The sequence below is a fragment of the Tenrec ecaudatus genome, chromosome 15 (assembly GCF_050624435.1).
Source record: "Tenrec ecaudatus isolate mTenEca1 chromosome 15, mTenEca1.hap1, whole genome shotgun sequence".
NCBI lineage: Eukaryota > Metazoa > Chordata > Mammalia > Afrosoricida > Tenrecidae > Tenrec > Tenrec ecaudatus.
In genome coordinates, this window is record NC_134544.1 from 116,322,876 (window position 1) to 116,347,574 (window position 24,699).

The following is a 24,699-nucleotide window of genomic DNA, read 5'->3' on the forward strand; positions in this document are numbered from 1 at the left end:
GCTTTAAGTGTGTTGGATTTTGGGAGTACTTGTCTTTTGTATTTGCCTCAGGTTTGTGTGCTGCTGTTGTTGATTTTTGTCCATAGTACTCCATTTAGTATTTTTTTGTAGTGGTAGTCTTGTTTTTGAAAATTCCTTTAATATATCCTTGTTTGGGAGTACTTTTGTTTCTTTTTCATATTTGAGTTATAATTTTGGTTGTTGGTTGACAGTGTTTATATATGATGCCCCATGGTCTTCTTGCCTGCATAGTTTCTGCTGAAAAATCTGAGTTTATTCCAATTGTCCTTTTGAATGTACTGGGAGATAGAGGAGGCTTTCTACTCCAGTTAAGAGTTACTCTCTTAGAAATCCACAGTGGGAGTTCTTTACTGTCATATGGGGTCTCTATGAATCTGAATTGACTCGATGGCTGTGAGTTTTGTATTTTGGTTTGAATGCGACTGGATTTTTCCTTCGGACTGTTCTTGGAATTTTTTCTGTCTTTGATGTAGGAGAGTTTGACTGCAATATTTTGTGGTGTTTCTTTTCACATCCCTTCTAATTGGCATTGTCTCAGTTTCCTTTTCATCTGATATGCAGTGAGGAAAATTTTCTTTTAGGAGTTCCTAGATTATTTCTGGATTATTTTGATTTTATCCACTTCTGGAATGCCTATAATTCATAGGTTATTCTTGATTGTGTCCCATATTGTTCTTGGGCTTCAGTATTCTTTCCATTTTTTCTTTCTTGTTTTTCTCTCAAATTGGAATCAAAAGATTTGTCTTCAAGGTCACTAATTTGGGATTTCATCTTTTTAAATTCTATTTCTCTGTTCTTTTTAAATTTTTTTCCCTCTGTTCTTTTATAGTTGTATAATTTTGCTATTGTAGTTTTTGACTTCTGTTTGCAGTGTTTCTTGTAAGACGTATAGTGAGGTTTTTAACTTTTCTGTTCTTATCTTATATCTCTCATTGTCTTCCTTCATAGTGCAATGTGAAATCATCATTCTTGTGAATTCTTTTTCTGGTAATTCCATAGCTTATTTAACTCCAGCCACTTATTTTAGGTCTAGGTGTTCCTCACTTATTTGTGCCTCTTTCTTTCCTTTCTTTCCCCTTCTTCCCTTTTCTCCTTTCCTTTCTTCTTGTGTGGACTGTTAGTTTTTTATTGTTTCCTTGCCTTGGTGTAACTGTTAGGGGTGGCTCAGAGGGTGTGTTGTGTGAGGGTGGTTAAATCTGTTCAGTGGTATAGAGGAAGAATAATGAACAGTTAGGAACAAGTGTTTGGGGAAGAGGGACAGAGTAGGGCCTAGGGGAGGATAAAAGAATGGCAGGGATAGCCAGCCTGGGTGATCACTTGGTGCTGAAAGGATCGGTTATCAGGCATCAAAGAACAAAAAGAACATCACTGTGTGCTCATCTCCCTGATACAATCGCTGAAGACAAATGGGTACATAAGCAAATGTGGTAAAGAAAGCTGATGGTGCCTGGCTACAGTATCTGGGATCTTAAAGGCTTGAAGGTAAACAAGCGGCTATCTAGCTGAGAAGCAATAAAGCCCACATGGAAGAAACACACCAGCCTGTGCGATCACGAGGTGTCAAAGGGATCAGGTATCAGGCATTAAAGAATAAAAAATCCTATCATTGTGAATAAGGAGGAGTGTGGATTGGGGACCCAAAGCCCATCTGTAGGCGGTGGATGTCCCCTTACAGAAGGGTCATGGGGAGGACACGAGCCTGTCGGTGCAGTGTAGCAACGATGAAAAATACAACTTTCCTCTAGTTCCTAAATGCTTCCTTCCCCCCAACCCCCACTATCATGATCCCAATTCTACCTTACAAATCTGACTAGACCAGAGGATGAGGGCAACGAATGTACAAATGTGCTTTACACAATTGATGTATGTTTGGATTGTGATAAGAGTTGGAAGAGCCCCCAACTCATTCGAACTGCTGACCATGAGGATCGTAGCTCAATGTGTAACCACTAAAGTACTCTTACTTTTGGATAGTCTAGTGTTGTCTAAATGAGGTGCTAACTGGGAGATGGGGCTATTCGTAACTTGATGATTATCGAAGTGAAAAAAAAGTTTTTGTTAAAAAGACTGACAGAAGTAATAGTACTGATTTAAAAGGTATTATAAAATAGTACAAGACTTTGTTTTAAAGAAGGGGAGGAAAAGCAAGAAAGGGTGGAGGTTGGGAGTGGGGAAGAGTAGGAGTTATAAACTCTATTCTAAGAGAGATCAAGACTTTGCAGGGCAGAGATCATTTGAGCAATTGGAAGCAGTACCTAGGAGTGGTTCCAAATCCCTGACCATCCAACCAAACTGTTGGCTGTCACTCAAGAATCATTGAACAGTCTCACATCAGGCCATTTATTCTTCTAAGCAAAGGATACTACCATGTGTTCTGCCCACTGGGAGGATTTCCTTTTACCACTGTCTTACAGGGAGGGCCTGGAAAGGGATTGTAGTCCTGCTTTCCACCTTGAAGTAGGATTTGCAAATAATGCACACCATCTGTAAATGAGGCATGTCTTTTTGGGACATCTTATCATAATGAACGCCCCATGAGACCCTGGTTGCTGGATAAGAGAAAGATGGTAGGTACTGTGACAGGAGTGGAGACCCTAGGCATTTGGACCACTTCTTCATTAAATTTGCTTGTACCTTCAGGTACTGCTCTAGCTCATCTATCCCACATCCACATCTACTTTATGACTCTGGGTCAGACAACACCTAGTTCCTGATGAACAGCTTAGGCTTCATGGTGATTTCGTGACCCACTGTGAAGTGAACAGTTGAAATTGGAGTCTTCACCTAGATAAGTTTATGAAAATCCACTGTCATTCTTTTTGCAGCTAGATGAATCTGAAAATGGCTAGCTAGCATCACTTACATCTGCCTAGCTAGCATCACATACATGGACTTGAGTTGGACTGGGCTGGGCTGCCTTCTTAATATTAAATTACTTTTTGATATGAACTTCTTTCTTTTACAGATATGAGTGTCACTGGTTTTATTTCTCTCGACAAGCTAGCCCAACACCCTTCGTAACCATTTACAAACGTATTCTCCAGGCTTCTTTCTGAGGATATGGGAAAACGGCAGCAGTTCTTTATAAGCATAACACACTTTTTTTCTGGGTTCATCAGTACTTCACTTTAATAAAACTCTGAGACTCAATTCTAGTTTTAGCTTTAGAAAAAGCATGCGTGGTGAGAGAATTTCCTGGGGGCTTTTTCACAATATCTTGTAAGGCATCTGCCCCAAGTCTCGCTTCAGAAGGAGCCATGTGTGGCATCTCAACATGTACTATTGAACTAGTCTCCTCAATTGTGGGTTTTTTTTTCCCAACTGTTAGTGAATTAATATCTTCAGGTGGGAGGAGCTATTGACTGGGGTGGCTCAATGCAAAATAGGGGCTCTTTCTGGTTATCAGTTCATTTGTCTCCACTCCATGTTTCAGGGTCCTCTTTCTTTTCAGACACCATTCTAGGTTGAAAATTAAGCTGCTTTTATAATTTAACTACTTGTATGACAAGACTCTGGGTGTAGTTTTTGGCAATATTAGCTCTGTTACTACAAGAGTGAACTCTTTCTTTTGTGGCATGAGTGGAAGCTTTGAGATCTTTCGTGTGGCACTTGATTCATGCGTCTACAGTCCTGACGTGGCCTCGTTCCTTGGCTATATTGGCTGTTGTAGGGACCAGCCACCCAACTTTCCTTTACTTCTCATCTTGACTAAATTGCTAAAAAATAGTAAACACATGATCACTCAGAGCCTTGCTCCTTACCAATACTTCATCAGTTGGTGGTGATATTTTGGATATAAACTCAATGCCGCCTTATAATAGTGACAGATTTATCTGTACTAGCAGAAGCAGCATTCTCAGTACCCTTAGTTCTAATCAAATTTGAGAATTTAGCAAGTTCCTCTTTATCATTCCCCTTCCCTCCCCCCCTAGAACCACTCCCAGTACCAGTTGTAGTAGACTGGGTTTTCTAGAGTAGAAAAACCAAGACACTTATATGTGTCTATAAAGAAATGGTTATGTCAGGAAACTGATTTATATCAAAATTGTGATTCACGGAACTGAAAGGAGGTAACCAGTTCAGCTTATTTCTGTGGATCAGATAATGAGCTGAAAACCGTTCCTAACCAATTTGGTTGATGGCTGAAAGGAACAGGGGCCAAAGGCAAGGTTGATGATTGAAAGGAGCAGAAGCTAAGGAACAGGAAGCAGAAGTGCAAACCTAGGCACTGTGGTGAGCAGTTGCACTTGTGGGCAGCCGCACCTGTGGTGGGTGACAAAATCCACACCAAAAGGACAAAGAGAGCGAGAATGCCCCTCAATATATTTGCTTCATAGCTCCATCAAGTGCCCATACCTCCAGGAAGGCTGCAACCCAATGGACCTCCACTCATTCTGTTTTTCCATAGATACTAATAACGAGTTGACAGAGAACCTAACCCTCTCACATTATTCCTGGGTAAATGCAGTCTTTTCATCTCGTATGATCGATTGTTCTAAGGAGTGCCACCTTAGAGGCTTAAGGTTGGTCCTGGGAGCAAGAGGGCAGGTGCTTTAAGGGTTTGGAGCCTATGTGGTACATTAATTAGTTCCTTTTTCTTGCAACTTAGCTTTTCTTGATTATATCCATGTATACTTTTACCAAAGGCAGTAAATGGCATGGAGTTGACTGGTCATATCTGACCTCCTTTGGCTTCTCCTTTATCCTATTTGGACACCAACCATTCCTCCCATGGCACTCTACTTTTATGCTAGGTTCAATAATTCATTGCAGTGGCCACATAGAACTCACAGACAATGATCGCATTTAAGGGGCTTTACTAGGGAAGTTGGGGTTTACTAGGGAAGGTAATAGGTTACTGAGTCAGGATCAGCAAACAGTAAGGCTATAGTTATTGGTTCATACCAGCACCTATCTTCAGCCAGCAACCAAGTCTTTGTTACAAGGTCCTGTGGCCTTTGCCACCATGGGCTAGGAGGCCAGCCCGTGGCTCTACTTCACAATTTGGTAGTCTCAGTGCTGCTTTTCTTGTTATGTCCCACAGCCTCTGGGGCATCTGATCTGATCGCCTCTGCCACTTCAGATTGAGATCTTGGACATGCTCATCCAATAGTCCTATGCCTTATTTTTCTGGGCTTGATGGGTCTTATACACAGAGGGATGACTTTGATGGAAGTATGGTTTTTGTCTTTTCCCAAGGAAAACGAAAGATGGTGTTACACCCTCTAGTAGAGTCTAATGACAGTTTGTGTCTTGGTTCACACCCTCTACTAAAGTTAGGTCTTAATTCCACCCCAATCCTGATAATTAATATAATAGAGAAGGTCTTCAAAATGGAATTATGGCCACAGGCATAGAGTCTAGAATTATAATACATCACATAAGGAATTATAACCAGAAGGGACATTTTAATTGACTACATCCCATAAACCAAATGCACTCATTACTATCATGTCAACTCTGACTCATAGTGGCCCTATAGAACAGGGTAGAACTACCCCTTTGCGTTTCTGATTCTTGAAATATCTATGGAAGAAGACAGCCTCATGTTCACCCACAGAATGACTGGTGGGTTCAAACCCCTGACATTGTGGTTAGCAGCTCAATTTGTAGCCCACTATGCTGCTGAGCATTTCATTCGATAATCACTCATTGCTATGAGTGGGAGTCAACTTGAAGCCTAAAAACAACAATAAATACATAATATAGAAATATCTTTCATCAAACATACATATACATCTATGTATGTATGTGTGTATATATGTATATGCAACTTGATCCTCAATGTGATTTTTATGTCACCATGAATTCAAAATGCAGTAATCATAAGTCATGATCCCTGATTTTAACCACTAATATACTTTGATTTCCAGACATTTGCCTTTTCTTGTCTTTTTCTGTAGATGAGATCTTACACTGTTTGCCCTTTTGTGTCTGACATATTTCACTCAGCATAATGTTCTTAAGGTTCATTTGTATGAAAATTTCGTTTCTCTTAGGCTAAATAGTACTCCATTGTGTATATCACATTTAATTTATCCAGTCATGTGTTTTATGGGCATTGGGTTATTTTCACATTTTGGTTATTGTGAGTAGTACTTCAGTGAAAATTGGTAAACACATGTTTGAGTTCCTGCTCTCAATTCTGTTGAGCATATGCTTAGGAGTGGAATTACTGAGTAAAATGGTAATTCTTTGTTTACTGTTTTGAAGAATCTCCAAACTTTTCCATAGCTGCTACAATAGTTTGATTTTGGGGTTTGAGTAACCATTAAATCCGTGGTCACCACAGAAATTTGCATTCACTAATTTAAGAAAAGTATTTAGAGTTTTTGTGAAATCTCAGTCTCAGAATGGTTCTGTTTTAATTTCACTTAATACATGGCTGGCTCAAGAGCAGTAATTTGTAAATAATATTACTCTGGTTATTACTTTATTACAGCTATGAAAGAAAGCTATGTAAATGAAAAGTGCTCAATGGACTAAATATTCCAAGAGGTCTTGCTTAGAGATTTACATCTAAATAGTCTCATAAAAAATATGGAAAGATGGGAAGAATATGCTTAATTGTAATAAAATCTAAAACACATATAGTTAATATACTTACTGCCTCAAGTAAATGCTGACTCATAGCAACCCACTGAGACTGTAACTGTTATGGGAGTGGAAAGTTCAGTCTTTCTTCTGCAGAGTTGCTGATGGTTTCTAACTGCCAACCATACAGATTGCAGCCTAGTGTGTAACCATTACACCACCAGGGTTCCTGTATATTTAATATACATATATACAAATTAACCAAAGTAAAACTAAAAATGCTTTTAAAATATTGTTTTCCTTTTAAAAGACCCTGAAGCCTCTTGGGCCTTTCCCTCCAAGCATATTTCTCCAAAGAAGATATAAAAATCGCCAAAAAGCACATGAAAAAAATGTTAAACATTAATTATTAGGTTGATGCAAACAAAAACCATATTAAGTTACCGTTTCACACCTACTAGAATGTCTATTAAAAGAAAAATGGAAAACAACTATAGGCAAAATATTGCACAAATTTCTTTTATAGCTGTAATAAAGGAATACTCAGAGTAATATTATGTGCAAATTACTGATCATGGGTCGGCCATGTATGGAGTGAAATTGAAACAACCACTTTCAGAGACTGAGATATCACAAAAACTTTAAATATTTTTTAAAGTAATGAATGCAAGTTTCTGTGGTGGCCAAGAATTTGTTACCCAAACCCAAAAAACCAAACCACTGTTATCCATTTGATTCATTCATAGGGATCCAGTTAACACTAAAAAGTAACTGCTGAATATTTGGCTAATCGCTACCTACAGCCAGGAGATGGCTTCTATTTGAATTCAGTCTTTTTATTAATCATGCCATTTTCATTAAAGCATGAGATAATAGGTTTTTCATTTCCCTTTTCTAAATAGAAAAGAGAAGCTTGGGCTAGGGGTGGGGTCAGGGTGGGGGCTGACATCAGTGTTTTCGCAATTTGTGTTAGGCTTGTTGTACAGTTAATTTTCCTTTTTCTGGACTCAAAAAAATCTTTAAAACTCAAAGTAAGATGCTATTAATATTTCTCTTTGATAGAAGTAACTTTTTGTATTTTTATTACAGGCAAATTGGAATATTCCCATTGTACAGAAACAGAGGTAAGTTAAAAATATTATGATATGTTGTAAAGACTAATTCATTTTTTGTGTTATTAGTTCTGTATTAGTAATATTTTTCCTGTATTATTATTTTTGAAACGGAGTTATCTAAATAAGATCCAGAATCCTTAATAAGATATTCAGTTTATTTTAAATTGTAACATGTATTTTGTTTATTAAAATAATAAGAATCCCTTGAAATTTGAACATAAATGTTTATTCTGAAGTTATTCTATATGAATATAGGGGACCAAGCAGCATGGCTTTACATTAGTTTTGACCGACTTTATGTAGAAAACCCGTCTAGTGCCCGCCTTCCAGGTAATTCTTACTCAGTGACCCAATATAAGCGTTTTACAGGACAGGTAGTTTCATCTTTCTCCTGTAGAGTGACGGGTGGGTTTGATTCGCCAACCTTGTGGTTACCAGCCCTACATCTACTCCACAGCATCACGAAGACTCCTTTGGCATTGTATATTGTTGTTAGATGCCAATGAGTCTCTTCCAACCCATCCTTACCCTACTATGCCCAACAGAACTGAACACTGAACTGGTCAATAGCAGAACTAGTAACACTGTGTCATTCCCACAAGTGTTACTGTGCTGAGCATAGTCAAGAAAACTGAAGTAAACGTCTTTCTTTGCTTTCAGTCAAGATCCATCTGACAACAGCAGTGATAATCCTTGTTGCACATTCTCTTTTGAATCTAGTCTGAACATTGGACGGTTCTCTGTCAGTCTGTTGCTGCAACCATTGCTGGATGATCTCCAGCAAAATTGTATTTGCATTTGATAGTAATGGTATTGTTTCCCAATTTGAGCATTCTCTTGGGTGACCTTTCTTTGGTGGTTGTTAGTTGTTGTTATGTGCCATTGAGTTGGCTCTGGCCTAGAGAGACCCTAAGTGCAATGAATGAAACACTGCATGGTCCTGTGCCCTGCACACAGTTGTTCCTATGCTTCAGCTCATTGTTGCAGCCACTGTGTCAGTCAATCTCATTGAGGGCCTACCTCTTTTTTACTGCCCTTCCACTTTACCAAACACAATGCCCTTTCTTCTTTACCAAACTTGATGACCTTCAGGGACTGGGCTCTCCTTATGTAAGATGAAGCTTTGAAATCCTTACCTCTAAGGGGCACTCTGGCCTTACTTCTTCCAAGACATACTGGTTTGTCCTGTTAGCAGTTCATGGTATTTGCAATATTCTTCTCCAGCACCACGATTCAAATGCATCGCTTCTTCTATGATCTTACTTCTTCAATGTCTTCACTTTCGCATGCATATGATGTAATGGAGAGTACCCTGGCTCGGATCAGGTGTGCCTTAAATCTCAAAGTATCACCCTTGCTTTTCAATACTCTGTAGATGTCTTGTGCAGCAGTTTTACCTAATGCATCATGTCTTTTGATCTGTTGATTGCTATTTCCATTAGCACTGATTGTGGATTCAAGTAAGACAAAATCCTTGACAACTTCACTTTTTTCTTCATTTCTCATGATGTTACCTATTGGTCCAGTTGTGAGGATTTTAGTCTTCCTTACATTGAATTATAATCCATACTGAAGGCTACAATCATTTATTTTTTCAGCAACTATATGTTAGACAGGGTTCTCTAGAGAGACAAAACCAGAGTGCTAGTAATTATATATTTATATATTTATATTTATTTATAAAGATAGATATATAACACAAGAAATGAACCGTTAAATTATATACAGATAATACAACAAATTAACAGTTAAATTATAAAGCAGTGAGATACTAGCAGTCCTTTAAGTCTTGATGGCCTCCAGTTCCACTTTAGAGAGAGCTGGGCTATATATACCCAGGCAGCAAACAGCAAGGCAGGTCACCAACTGTCGATCCCCAGCTCCAGAGATGAACATTCCAATCGTATGGGCTTAAAGGGACCTTAATTTACAGTGACACAGTCCACAGGCTAGGCATTCCACAGGTACCCTTTAAATTGAGGCACAGAACAAGCAAGGCAGCCACACACTGGTCTGATGATTAAAGAGTGAGAGACAAGCAAGGCGAGGCTCACCGAGCCATTTATCTCTCTGCCCTTCAATTAATCCCACTTGTGTTTATCTGCCAGGCTGGCACAATAAACTATCGCAAACTAATTCAGTTCTCTTCATACTCAACAAGCAAGGTTATGTCATGTTGTATGTTGTACATAAGCCTTCCTCCCATCCTGATACCACATTCTTCTTCATATATTCCTGTTTCTCCGATGATTTGCTTGGCATACAGAATGAACATGTATGATGAGAGGATACAACCTTGTGCACACCTTACCTGATTTTAAGCCATGTGCTTTTCCCTTGTTCTATACACACAACTTCTCTTGATCTATGTGCAAGTTCCTTATGAGCATAATGAAATGTAAGTGTTATGGGATTCCCATTCTTCTCAAAGTTATCCACAGTTTATTATGGTTCATATAGTCGAATGTCTTTGCATAGTCAAAGAAACACAAGTAAACATCTTTGTGGTATTCTCTGTTTTGACTGCAAACCCATTCGACATTAGCAGTGATATATCCATGGTTCCACACCCTCTTCTGAATCTGTCCTGACCTTCTGGCACTTCCCTATCAATGTACTGCTGCAATCATTGTTGAATGATCTTAAGCAAAATTTTACTTGTGTGAGATATTGAGATATTGATGATATTTTTCTAAAGTTTGAGCATTCTGTTGGGATCTCTTCCAGTCAGTTGGCCAAATAGTCAGTTCCAAATTTCTTGGCATAAACAAGTGAGTGAAACATTTCAATGAATATTCCATCAATTCCTGGAGCCTTGTTTTTAATCATTTTATTGGTAGCTCTTACGGATATCATAACATTCCATAGTTAAATCGCATCCAACAGTATTGTACAATTACTACCACAATCAGTTTCGAAACATTTTCTTTCTTCTTAAACTTTTTGATATCAGTTCCCCTTTATCCCCTCCCTTCTTCAACCTACTCCCCAGGAATCCTTTCTATCTATCTATCTATCTATCTATCTATCTATCTATCTATCTATCTATCTATCTATCTATCTATCATCTATCTATCTATCTATCTATCTATCTATCTATCTATCTATCTATCTATATCTTCTATCATCTATTATTTAGCCATATCTTACACTATACAATATATCCATTCACATGCAATTCTGTTATTTGCTCCCCTTTTGTGGGGTTATACAGTCATCAATGCTATCAGCTCTCTAATCTCTCCCTCACCCCCCCCCAACCCATTGCTGTACCCTCAGGGAACCATTACTCCTGTTATTATTTCTGAAGGGTTATCTATTTTGACTTTCATGTATTAAGTGATTTTAAATATACAAATCTAACATTAATGAGGCAAAAACAAATAAAAACATAATAGTAAGGGGAGGAAATATTAAAGAACTAGAGGATAGTTATGTGTTTCATCAGTGCCATACCGCACTCTGGATTTATCATTCCTTCTGAATGGCCCTTCTGAGAACCGCTGTCCAATTATCTTACACATGGGTTTTGGGTCTCCACTACATCCTTGCTTCTTCACATTGATTTGGTTATTTGTTTTTGAACTTCTGATACCTTTTCCTATTGACACCTTCTGATCACATAGCCTGGTGTGCTTCTTTCATGTGCGCTTCTTCCCTGTTATGTGGCAACTTGTTTAACTACAAGCCTTTAAGATCCTAGATGGTATATTTTTCAGTAGCTGGGCACCATCAGCAGCTTTCCTCGCCACATTTACTTATGCATCCATTTTGTCTTCAGCGCTCCTGTCAGGAAGGTGAGTATAATACAATGCCACATTATTAGAACAAACTGTTCTCATACTGCTGTGAGATTTAAACCCAGAGTCCATCTGTTTCTTTATTGTATTTGCATATAAATACATATACAAATATACCTATATTTATATACTTACATTTGTACATATATCTTTTTTACTTTCTTCTTCTTTACTCTTTTTCTTTTTTCCCTCCTGCTCCACTATCATGTCTCTCTTGTCATTCACCTCTCAGTAATTCCACTCAGATACAATTCAGTTGATCAGCTATGACCAGAAAAGCTACACCCTCTTCCCTATCAATATTAGAACCTTTACTATTCTCCTGTACCCATCATTGTTGGCTCATCACCCACCTCCTCCCTTCTCATGCTCCCCAGGAACAGTTGATCAAATTGCTGTCTCTGTAAGATTGCCTATCCTGCCTATCTTGCATAGAATAGCACTCCCCCCAAAGAAGAGAGAAGAAAGAACATACAGATAGTCACAAGTCTAACAGGGAACCTGACATAGAGCAGATGAATATCTCTGTTAACTAGAGAGAAGGACCTGTTGTAATACAACAGTCCAGTCCTCTTTCCTTCCAGGGTTCCATATCCCAGGTCCTGCTTGCCTAACAACACCTACACCCTTTTTAGTCTTCAGCATTCGTGTCCGAAAGGGCATGCATCCTAAAAGTCTCCGTTGCTATACCTACAGTCAAGGATGGAGTGGTGTAGTGCCTTGCCACCACCCCAACCCATTGTTACACCTTTAGATTTTCAGATGTGACCCCCTTGTGAGTAACCCCAAACCAGTTCATATGGGGTTCCACATGCTGCCCCCCACGTCAGAAGTCTACAGTCAGGATTTCTTGGGCATTTTGTGGCTTCACTCCCACCACTGGTCTGTTGCACTCTCCTCTTGGTTTGCCCCCATGTGGGCGGGTCAGACCGGCCACTCTCCCAGAACTGTTATCTGCAGGGCTGTCCTCTGCAGCACTGTCATCTAGGGAGAGGGTGTCATGTCTCCAGCTGAAGCTGACCCTGAAGTTATCTCTGGGGATGAGCTTCTCCAAGCAGGAGCATCGTCCTCAAGTATCTGCACACAGACATTAAGTCTGTTCTTGCGCCCCCTTTTCTGGGAAGATAGAAACAATACCTTCCCCTGGGGTTGGTTAGTGCCTAGACCTCCCATTGCTGTAGTTTTTCTTCCTCCACCCCTCTGTGGGCCTTAAAGGCATATGAGAGGGGTGGGAAAGATGCCTTTTGTTTTGGATAATTCAGTCAGTGTAGTTTGAAGTTCTCATGTCAGCACCCTTGGTTGCGCATGTATTATCTCTTGAATTGGTGGATTGTTGACTAGTTCTTTTTGCTTCCTCCCTACCCCACTATCATGATCCCAAATCTGCCTTACAAATCCGGCTATACCAGAACATGTACACTGGTACAGAAAAGAACTGGAAACGCAGGGAATCCAGGACAGATAAACCTCTCAGGACCATAGATGAGAGTGGCGATACTGGGAGGGTGGAGGGAAGGTGGGGTAGAAAGGGCGAACTGATTATAAGGAGCTACATAGAATCTCCTCCCTGAGGGATGGACAACAGAAAAGTGGGTGAAGGGAGATGTCAGACAGTGTAAGACATGACAAAATCATAATAACTTACAAATTATCAAGGATTCATGAGGGAGGGAAGTTGGGGAAGGAGGTGAAAATGAGCTGATAAAAAGAGCTCAAGAAGAAAGCAAATGTTTTATGACTGATGATGACAAAAAATGTACAAATGTGCTTGACACAATGGTTGTATGTATGGATTGTGATAAGAGTTGTACAAGCCCCCAATAAAATGATTTAAAAAAAAAAGAACTGGAGAAAAGTTGTATGTTTCATTGTTGCTATACTGCACCCTGACTGACTCATCTCAACCATGACCCTTCTGTAAGGGGAGATCCATTGCCTACAGATGGGCTTTGGGTTTCCACTGTGCACTCCTCCTCATTCACAGTGATATGATTTTTTGTTTGTTGATGCCTGATCCCTGACTCCTTCGACACCTCGTGGTCACACAGGCTAGTGTGCTTCTTCCATGTGGGCTTTGTTGCTTTTCAGCTAGATGGCTGCTTGTTTATCTTCATGCCTTTAAGACCCCAGATACTTTATCTTTTGATAGCCAGGAACCATCAACATTCTCCACAATCTTTGCTTGTGTACACATTAGTCTTCAGAGATCTTGTCAGGAAGGTGAGCTTCATGGAATGCCAATTTAATAGAACAAAGTGTTCTTGTATTGAGGAAATATTTGAGTTGAGGCCCAATGTCCACATGCTGCCTTAATACTAAACCTATAAATACATGCATATAGATCTATTTTTTCATCATCATATATAAATATATTTACATATGCACATACAGTCTGACCTAGTGGAGGAACTCTAAATGCTCCTCGTGTCCATTTGGGAAGTTGACTGACCTCCAGAAGGAGGTTTGTCATCAATTGACATTTCAGCTCTGTTGAAATGGGAAAACCACTCGTACACTTGAGTTTTCCCCATAGTGTTGACCTTGTAAGCTGTGTTCAACATATTAACAGTTTCTGTGGCATTTTCCCTTAGCAGGAAACAAAATTTTACAGCTGCATTCTGTTCTCTTAAATTGGCCATCACGGAAAACGAGGTTTGCACAAAACTGCTTTTACAAAAAATTCTACTGTGACCCAAGAGAATCTGCCCAGGTGCCACTGGGTGCACTAACTCAGAGAAAGTTGCTCGATGCTTGCCTACGGGAGCGGGGGGGGGGGGGGGGGGGGGGAATGCATACTATGACTATACAAAGAGAATTGATTATACTTTAAATATGTCAAAGAAAAACATATTTTATATAAAATGATTATATTTTGTTGCTTTAACAGGTTACTGGTATTTTTATATACCGTTTATACTTGTGTATAAGCCGACGTTTTCAGTACAAAAATGCTGAAAAACTGGAGTTCAGCTTATACGGCCCTCCCCATCCCCCCCTCTGGTAACAGGGCGGATGATTGCTGTTTCTCCACTGTTCATTCAAAGCCCCACTGACACTGCAGGGCTTTGAATGTTTGTATGTTTGTTTACTCACATCTAACCAATCAGCCGTCCTATGACGTGGACGGCTCCAATTCGCAGAAGTACCTGTAGTGATTCACTTACGCAGGCAGCTGAACTGGTAAGAATGTGCCTGTGGCTGCGCTCCGTCTCTCCCCTCTGTCTGTGTTAATTCACATCCTGCATCCCCTGCCTGCATGGACTTTCCCCCCTCCTCCCAGCTATCACTGCGTGGGATGGGGGTGGGGGGCATTACTATGAAAGTTCTTTTTCAAAATCTTGTTTAAAAATATTTACATATATTACCCCACTGATGTCTCAATTTTTAGTTAATTTTATTTTCACTTGTTCTGATTATTGAAACTCACCAATAGCTTCTGCATTTTCCACCCTAGGTTTATACTCGAGTCAATCATTTTTAATGGTTTCCCAGGTAATAATTAGGTACCTCGGCTTACATTCGAGTATATACGGTATTTAAAAAGACTTTGGAATGAGTGGTTCCTTAGTTAAGTAACCATATATTGCTGACAATTGTACATTATCTCAGAAAAAAGGATAAATTCTTGAATTCTTTTCTCATGACACAAGCTCTTGAAAGTAGGACAGTGATCTCATCTGGCCTCATTATTTTAGTTATTATACATGTGCTGATGACTTAAGCTTTATATCTACAAACTATATTATTGCACTCCTGAAATTTACTGCAAATATATGGGTCCATACAAGCTTCACTTATCTAAAATGGAAATCCTGATCTTACCCCAATCTTGAAGTTTATCTCTCTTTTTATCCCTAGCTTTTAAATATGAATTGGGTGAAGGTTTACAGAGCAGATCAGTTTTCTATCTAACAGTCATACACATTTTGTTTTGTCTTTTTATAAATTAAAAGATCATTTATTGGGGGCTCTTATAATAATCCCTACATCATTGTATCAAGCATATTTGTACACATGTTGCTATTGTTATTTTATAAACATTTACTTTCTATTTGAGCCCTTGGTATCAGCTCCTCTTCCCTTCTCCCCCGTTTGTTTCATCTATTGATTGCAGTTTCTACAATGAAACATCACTTACTCTTTTTTCCACAGTAGTTAAATTGATATAAAATCCAAATATCATATACTTCCAAAGTTAAGTTGCTTTTAAAAAGAGTTGTAGGTACATCATTACAATCAGTTCTAGTGCACCCTCCTGTATTCATTATTTGCTCCCCTATTCCCCTCAATCTCCCGCCACATCTGAGATAAGCTATTACATCAGTCATTGGGTCTACGATTCTGCTCTTTGTTTGCTTCAAAAAGTGGGAACCATAATGGACACAATACAAAACAACGGGGGAAAAGGAAGAAAGAAAAGACCACTGGCAATATTAAATAAGCTAGAGAGATTTTCTATCTTACAAGTGAGAAATATTTAAACCTTGAACAAATTCAGGATGGGTTAAAAAGGAGGTCATCTGACCAGGTATGTCATATTATACCACAGTCCATCCACCATCTACCAAGGTCCAATGACTGCCATAGTATTGGGTGGCTTTCATTTTTTTTCTTTGCTCATCAGGGAATTTCAGACTTAAGTCCAATGGCTACAGGTAGTTTGAGGTAGGACCCCGTTAATAAAATGTGGTTTCCACATTGAGTCCTGCTGTGGCCTGGGGATGCCATGTTCCCTGTATGGGCAGAGTCATCACAGTGCATAGACCATGGCTCGATTCACCGAGGATTACGAAGAAACTGATTCCTAAGTGTCTAACTCAGGAACATAATACTGGGTTTAAGTCTTTCCTTGGGTTTTCTATAATTATTGTTGAGCTCCTTTCCTGATGTGACATTGCTCCTCCCCATTTACCCACCAACAGAAGTATAAATGCCTCCTCCGAAATCTAGGTGCTCCCTTCCTCAGGTATGCGCTTGGCTTTCCAGTATGATTTCATTATTCCTGTGGAATGTCTGTTGATTTCTCCCAACTGTGTCTCCGTGTTGTATGACTTCAAGTAGATGGACTCCTTTTAACCTCCTTCTTGAAGGATTGACCCCAGCTAACGTGAGGTCTCTTCTTTGGAAGTGGTTCTTATGAAGTGGTCAGCAGTAAGCTCTCTACCCCTTTATTTAGAAATCTAAGGTTTGTTTCTTCCTTGCTTCTCTGTGTAGTAGTGGGCTCATACAGTATTGCTTCCCTCAGCAGAATGGTTTCCAGGCCCTTCCATGTCTTGTAGTATTTCATACTTTCATCACTGTTTTATGGTGATACATAATATTCCATTGTGTGTATGTACCATAGTTTATCCATTCTTCCACTGTTGGGCATCTGGGTGGTTTCCAGTGCCTTGCTATTGTGAACTGTGCTGCAATAAACATGAGAGAACATACTCTTGTGTTTTGGCTTTTATTTCTTTATGGTATATGCCAAATAGAGTTATTGCGGGATCATATGAGATTTCAATTCCCCAGAAACATCACTTATTGTACTTCTTCCTTATATTTCCTATTTTCATTTCTCATTCTTTCCTAACTCTTTGGACTTTGTCCTTTAGTAAATGCTGCCCCTTTAATTTCAAGTCATTTTTTATTTCAAGGTGTGCATACTTCTTTAGTGTTAATATTCTCCTTTTGGATCTGTTGATAGATTGACTGAAAATTAAACCATATATATATATATATCTATATATATGGAGGTACTCCGCCCCCATGCCCCCAAACTGGAATTATGCTGGACAGAGAGGTGTTTTCTTTCCTTTTTTTTCCCTCCTGCTTGTGAGCTTTTATTGAGGGGGTGTGGGGAAGAAGGGGACCTGGAGGGGCCCAGGCAGAAGCAGGACAGCGGGGAGGCCTGCTTCCTAGAGGTGTTTTCATAGTATGCGCTTTTCCCGCTTGGCGAGCAGCTAGCAACTCACACTGAGTTCGTGTAGCCAGGGGTGTCGTCTAGGAAGGTTCTTTCTGATCACCGTGAATTTTTTTGTAAAAGCAGTTTTGCATGAACTTATTTTGTGATGGCCGATTTAAAGAACAGTGTGCGGCTGTGAAATTTTATTTCCAGCTCAGGAAAAATGCTGCAGAAACATGTGATGTTGAACACAGCTTACAAGAACAGCACTATGGGAGGAACTCAGGTGCATAAGTGATTTTCTTGTTAGAAAAAAGGTGAAATGTTGATTGGTAACAAACCTTATTCTGGACGTCCATCAACTTCTTGAACAGACAAAAATGATGACTTGTAGTGCATTTGGAGTTTGTTCCACCATGGCAGATTGTTATTCAAGCTTTTTATTTAGAGGTTCTGAAAAGCTTGCGTAACATTATGTGACAAAAAAGGCTTGATCTCAACATATGTACAAATGTACTTGATATAATTGATGTATGGATTGTTATAAGAGCTGTAAGAGCCCTAATAGCATGATTTATTTTTTAAAAAGCCTGGTTTGTGGCAGATAGAGGATTGACTTTGCCACCATGACAATGCACCTGCTCACACAGCCATCTCAGTGCACCAGCTTTTGGCAAAAACAGCATGTCTCTCTTGCCCACGCACCTTACTCACCTGACCTCCCTTTGTGCAACTTCTTTTTGTTTCCGCAAATGAAGAGGGTCATGAAAGGACAGTGATTTGATGATTTAGAAGAGGTGAAGAAAAAAATGAGGGAGTTGCTGTCACCAGATGAGTTTGAAAAATGTTTCCAAGAATGGAATCACAGATTTGACAAATGTATTAAGTGTAATGGAGAGCACTTTGAAGATGATAAATTTATTTTGTAAAAAATTTAATATATAGCTTTGAATAAAATCTGTTTTTGGGGGGTACCCCTGTGTGTATAATTATATAATATTAAAATTATATATATAATTTTTCTTGACTTTTGACTGAAGTCTCATAACATTTGTTCATTTATAATTGACTAATTTCAGTCAACATAATTTCTTCCAGATTCATCCATGTTATGTGGTATTTCATAGATGTATCATTTTTGAAATTGCTTAGTATTCTATTATGCATATGTACCATATAACAATTGATTCTTATGCCTTAGTAATTTTATTACAAGATTCTTTTTGGTTCTGCTTTAAAAACATGATCAACTATTATTCAGCCATGTCAAGAAATTAAGTCCTGACACATGCTATGACATGGATGAACCTTGAAAGCATTATGCTTAATAAACAGGCCAGAATCACAATGACAAATGTTGTGTGATCTCGTTTAAATGAAATAGCTAGTGTGGCAGTTAGATGATTTTATGTTAAGTAGATGCTCATGCCTAGAGGTGGAGTGAGACCTGTCAATCAGGTAAAAGCCTGATGCTGTCTCCTTGGAGGTGTGGCCTTTTCATATGGAGGACCCTGGGAATTTCCTTCTCATGCCACCACTCCACTTTCCTGATTGTTTGAACTCTGGTCCAATCCTGAGAGTTGCCAGTGCTTTGCCATGTTTCCGTTGACATTGGAGCCATACGATTCTGCACCCACCGGGCTTGTGATTTTTCTGCATTCTGCATCAATGCATGTGGCGGCAGGAGTCTGAAGAGGGCCGTATGGAGTAGTATTAAACTTTGGGAAGGGAATTGGACCGGGCTGGGATGCTTTCTTGATATATGTAATTACTTCTTGACAGGAGGCTCACTCTTCAATCAGTGTTTATATGAGCGTCACTGAATGTGTTTCTCTAGTCAACCCAGAATAACACAGCCAGACAGGCAAATGTGTAGTGACACAAGTTTATCAGTGATTACAGGGTCTACAGAGGGGAGAATGGGACATTGTCTCTTAAAAGGCAGTCACTTTTTTGTTTGGGATGATGAAAATTTTCAGAAATGGTTAGCACAATATGGTTGATATAATTAATGTCACTGAAGTGAGACTTAGTGATGTTAAAATGCCAATTTTTCATTATATATATTTTACCATACCAACCCAAAATAAACTCACTACCCTCGAGTCGATACCAACTCATAGCAACCCTATAAGACAGAGTAGAATCAGTCTTCTGAGTTTCTGAAATTGAAAGCTCCATCCTTCTCTCATTTTACCATACATATTCTATACACACACACATTGTGATGGTTGGGATTTTTGTTTCAACATGGCACCTGTAAGAAGATTTGGGTGGAATTTAGCCTGTCAATCAGGTCACAGCTTGATGACCTCCTTTGGAAGTGCAACCAAGATAAATGGCTTTCTGGAGGCCGGCCCCTCTCTCTCCCTGGTGGACCAAGCAGCGCAAACGCAATATGCCTGATCTACCTGCTTTGCCGCATAATGTGTACTGTGTTACCTGTGTGTTGGGCAGTGTTCTGCTACATCTGGCCAAGCAACCAGTGTACCATGATGGATCACATTGCTGTGCTGTGCCTTTCTACACTACAACATCACCCCACCCTACTGTGTCTGCTGTCTGTGGACTATCATGGTCTTGCCACTACTCCCAAATGCCGCACTTCCAGCCTACCACTTCATATCACCACACTGAGGCTCCACCGTGACCTTCGCCATGTTGTACTACTGGTGTCTGCTACACCTCGCCACTTAACTTCACTGGTTTTGTTTGTATATATTATAGCGATTCAGTATGAGTTTGTTTAGTACAGACACTTTTTGAAGTCTCTATAGTTTCCATGAATTTTTTGAAGATTTTATTAAATAAGACCAGGACTGCCCATCCTTACCAGTACTCATTGCTACTACCATTGCTCCAGTAGAGTCTGTATTAGAACGGGTTGACTAGAGAAACAAATCCAGAGACAGTTATATATGTATAAGAAATAGCTTTGGGGGGTGGGGAGGGAGGGGAAAGATGAGGACCTGATTCCAGGGGCTTGGGTGGAAAGCAAAAGTTTTGAGAATGATGAAGGCAACAAATGTACAAATGTGCTTTACACGATTGATGTATGTATGGATCGAGATCGGTTGTGTATGATAAAATGATTAAAAAAAAGAAGTAGGGGAAAGTGGGAAGATGCCATTATATTTTAATTCATTTTTTTCTACACTTTAAAAAAATCCCCTCTATTATACTTAAACTTAAATAATACATTGTTTAATGTATTTTAAAAATATTATATGCCATCTATGTTTAAAAAAAAGAAAGAAAACGTTTTGAAACCGACTGTGGTAGTAACTGTACAATACTGTTTTATGTGATTGAGGGAATGTTATATATGTAAGAGCGCCTAATAAAATATTTAAAAAATAGAAATAGCTTTATATCAATAAGTAATTGTGCATCAACAAAACATGGCAGGCCAGTACAACTCAAGTCCATAAGTCTGATACTAGTCCATAAATCTCTCTTCAGACTCATGCATCCATATGCAATGACGCAGAATGTAGGAAGATCACAGGCGGTGAGGGGGGTCGTATATGCACAGTTGTGTGGATCCAATGCTGTGACTGCATCACAGGGCTTGTGTATGTCTCAGCATGGTTCACTGGCATGAAGATGAAGGCAGAGAGTTCCCAGGACCCTCCTTTTGTGAGGGTCACTCCGACAAGGAGGCACTTCCACCCCTACACTTTCATATCTCAAATTGACACGAAATTATATAACTACTACACAGTCTGTTGTCAATCAAAAGCTAGAAGCATTCACTTCTGGTTCATGTCATTTTCAGGGGCTTAAAAAGTGGAAAAATGAAACTAATGATAATGGATTCTTTCCGTTAATTTTTAAAGTTCCCTTGTATATATCTCCCTTTTGCCTTTCACAACCCCTCCTTTGCTCTCCATCTTTGTCACTGTAAAAATCAGAGTCCTTACAATGATTAATGATCTTTCATGTGATCTGGTACTTCATTGCCCTTTTAATTTTATAATTTTGACTTAATCATATTCTTTTGACATATTCACTACTTGGCTATAGGCAGAACATTCCAAGCATGCTTTCTGTCCAGTGCCTTTGCACTACCTGTTCCATCTGCCTCCTTTTTCTTCAGTTATTCACATACTTACTTTCTCATCTGCTTATATATAAATGTCTGGTTTAAGAACTGTACTGATTTTATTTAAAACTACATGCTGCTAACATCATTACTAAGGAGTCTCAGTGTGGTAGCAGGATATGTGTTAGGCTGCTAGTTTAAGGACAACAGTTTGAACCTACCACCTGCTCTGTGGGAGTAAGTTGAGGCTTTCTAAACGGTAAAAATTTATAGCCTTGGAAATCCAAAAGGGTAGTTTTACTCTGCCTTCTGTTGACTTACATTGACTCGATCACAGTGGGAAACATCACCAGTACTATAATACTTATCACTTTATTTTTCTCCAAAGCATTTATTACCTTCTTTTCCAGTATATATATTAATCTTGTTTATTGTGTATATTAATCCAGGTAGACTAGAGAAACAGATTCATAGACACTCATGTGTATAAGAAAGAGCTTTATATACAAGAGCAATATTGAGAAAACTTCCCTGCTCGGTCCAGATCAAGTCCTTAAGTTCGATACTTGCCCTTATGTCCGATACCAGTCTATACATTCCTCTTCAGACTCAAGCAACACATGCAATGATGCTGAATGCAGGAGGGTCACAGGCCAGTGAGTGGAAAGTCTTGTGGATCCAGTGGCAATGGAAGCATCTCACACTGCATCTCAGTGTTGAAAGGGGTCTCCAAGTGGTTCCTTTCTCCAGGGCTCTAGTGTAACTCCATGTGCCTTCTCAACAGGAATGTCTTGCAGGGAGTGTGTGTGTGTCACACCTCCAGCAAGCTATATATCTTCTTAGCGCCTCCAAATGAGGACACCAAATGAGGTTACCAAACAGCGAACTAACAGGCTCAACTCTACCCTTTCACTTTTAAGTCTCAAGTTGACAACAGATTGTATAACTACCACATTGTCCAACTCCTCCTAGAATGTAAAGCTTTAGACAGTAATCTTTGTGTGTGTTTGGTTTAATGCTGTATGATTTTGATCAAATAATTTACAGGATACCCTATTCTTATCTCTAAGAACTAATACAAATCAAAGTGCCAGTCTGGTTGAAATGAGAAATGGAGCACTTATATTGAAAGGCAAGGCAACTTGCAAATTGTGACTCACAAGGTCCAAAGGACTTTGAATTAAGTGATCTAAGGAGAGATGATACAGGGAGTTTTTATAAGAAAATATAAGGACTCTTCAGTAAAAATTCAGTGGTTCTTGACATTTAGGTAATGGTTACAAAATCAGGTGAAAATAGATCTAATCGGTTGGAGGAAATACAAATTTCTTAAACTTTGTTTTTGAAGGTTACAAAGTAATCACTGTATTGGATATGTCTAGCATTTAAGCCATCATGAGACCCTATTTCTGTGACTGCATGGGAGGATAGCGATAATTATAAAGCTTATTTTGAGTAAGCATCTGTTGAGAGAATTGTTTTGGACCCAGCTTTCCAAGTAGCAAGCATGACCTTAAAGCAAGCGAAGTTGCAATATTCTCTGAAGTTGTTTACAAAGTGATTTTCTTAGGGCACAATGGAAAGTTATAGGGGTGACAGACTGTATTTCTAAAGTTAATTTTGATTCAAAATGGAATGTTAGCCTTAGATGTTAGTATAACTACCATCTAATGTCATGAATAGCAAGTTAATTTGTAGTATTCTTACTCAAAGGTGATAACATGATATTAAATGACAGTAATATTTAAAGATAGGATTTTAATTATTTGCCTAGTGAGTTTATATTAAGGCCATGTAAATTTCATGACAATTGCATTTCTCAAACTGATGTGAAAACTGGCCTATAGGAAATACTTGGCCCCCCAAAAGGTGCCACCTATTTGGCCTTCCTGGTCCAGGAACTTCTAGAACTCCTGCCCACCCATTTGAGAATGGCTTGTCTTTTTTCACCGCTTGCTTTCACAATCATAAGATAAGTCTAGTACTCATGCATGGATTTTTCCCATTTAAATAATCTCCTGTGACCCAGAATCGTCACATTTTATGATTTTCTTCTATATAAATATTAAAATCTTGTTTCTGGACTCCCTGGAGAAAGAACTTTGGAGTATGGCCCATTCAAATGGTAGGAGATGCCTCTGTAGAGCTACATTTTAATTGCTACATAGGAATAAGATTATTAAAGTAATATTCAATTTCTGCATATTCCAACAAAAATTGAAGGTGTATTTATTATATAACTTAGCCTTTAGAAAAAAACACAAAAAACAAAACAAAAAAATTAGCCTTTAGACGTGGCAAAGCTCTTTGATCAATAACAATTTTCTTTGTGAAGAGAAATTGTGATTGCATTGTCAAATGTTGTATTTTCGACTTTAGTTTTAGGTTCTAATATCCATTGCAATAGAACTCAAAGATAATATTCATGATTATTAAAGGGCTTATTACAGAAGTTAACAGGTTGTAATACAACTGAGAGTTGTCTAAGATAGAGCTGTTCATCAGGACAAATTACAAATTGTTTTCAGGGCTGATAACAGATGACCAAAGGGCATATCACTTATGTGTAAGCCTCCTCCTTGAAGGCAAGCATTCATTTGGGTCACCAAACTTACCTCCCAGAATTAAGTGCCCAGAGGCACCCCACTCCACTAAGCCTCACTAGCGCTACTTCCTTGGGTCAGCTAGTCCAGCTTCTCCACAGTGCCCAGAGGCACACCACTTCACAAGACTGCCTCCTGCATAAAAGCACTCATCCGTACTGCTCAGTGGACCAGGAAATACACTACTCAGTGTCATGCTGCTGCTTCTTTGCTATCTTCAGAATCTGTGAGGTTTACTATGCAGGGTTCTCATGTTCCGTGAATGCACTCCACTCATGGCTTCCTGCTTTTAGTGAGATTTCCCACTCCTGCTTCTTAGAGGGCTCATTTTGTATACAGAGCTGGATGGCATTCCAGGGAATCCTGTTGACAAGTACTCACAAGTGAATCCTATCAGTATCTTCTCCCACCTTCTTACCAGAACCACCTTGGGAAGTTGGCAGAAGTTAGAGACTTTGGCCAGAAGAGCCACATTAAATAATTCACTTCTACTTCTGTAAACAGTTACAGTGTCAGAAATTCAGGGGTGTTTCTGCCCTGTCCTATAGGGTGGCTGTGAGTCAGTATCAATTCAGTGGCAGCTGGTTTGGTTTTTAAAGTGGTTAAGAACAGATAATGCAAAGATACTTAAAAAAAATTCTAATATCAGTGATGCTTTAAGTCACTCTAAAGATGTACCAAAAGATGTATCAAA

At 39.1% G+C, this 24,699-nt stretch overlaps 1 protein-coding gene across 2 annotated transcripts in view; it reads left to right on the forward strand.

The window, feature by feature from the left end:
* The window catches only part of SPIRE1 (spire type actin nucleation factor 1), a 191,515-nt gene that overhangs the window by 15,357 nt on the left and 151,459 nt on the right, over positions 1-24,699 (forward strand). The window contains exon 2 of one of the 2 annotated variants that reach the window (XM_075533105.1): positions 7,645-7,679. The exons of the other annotated variant lie outside the window; for it this stretch is intronic. Within the exon in view, the coding sequence (XP_075389220.1) occupies positions 7,645-7,679 (35 nt within the window). The remainder of the gene's footprint in view (positions 1-7,644; positions 7,680-24,699) is intronic. 2 annotated transcript variants of the gene reach the window in all.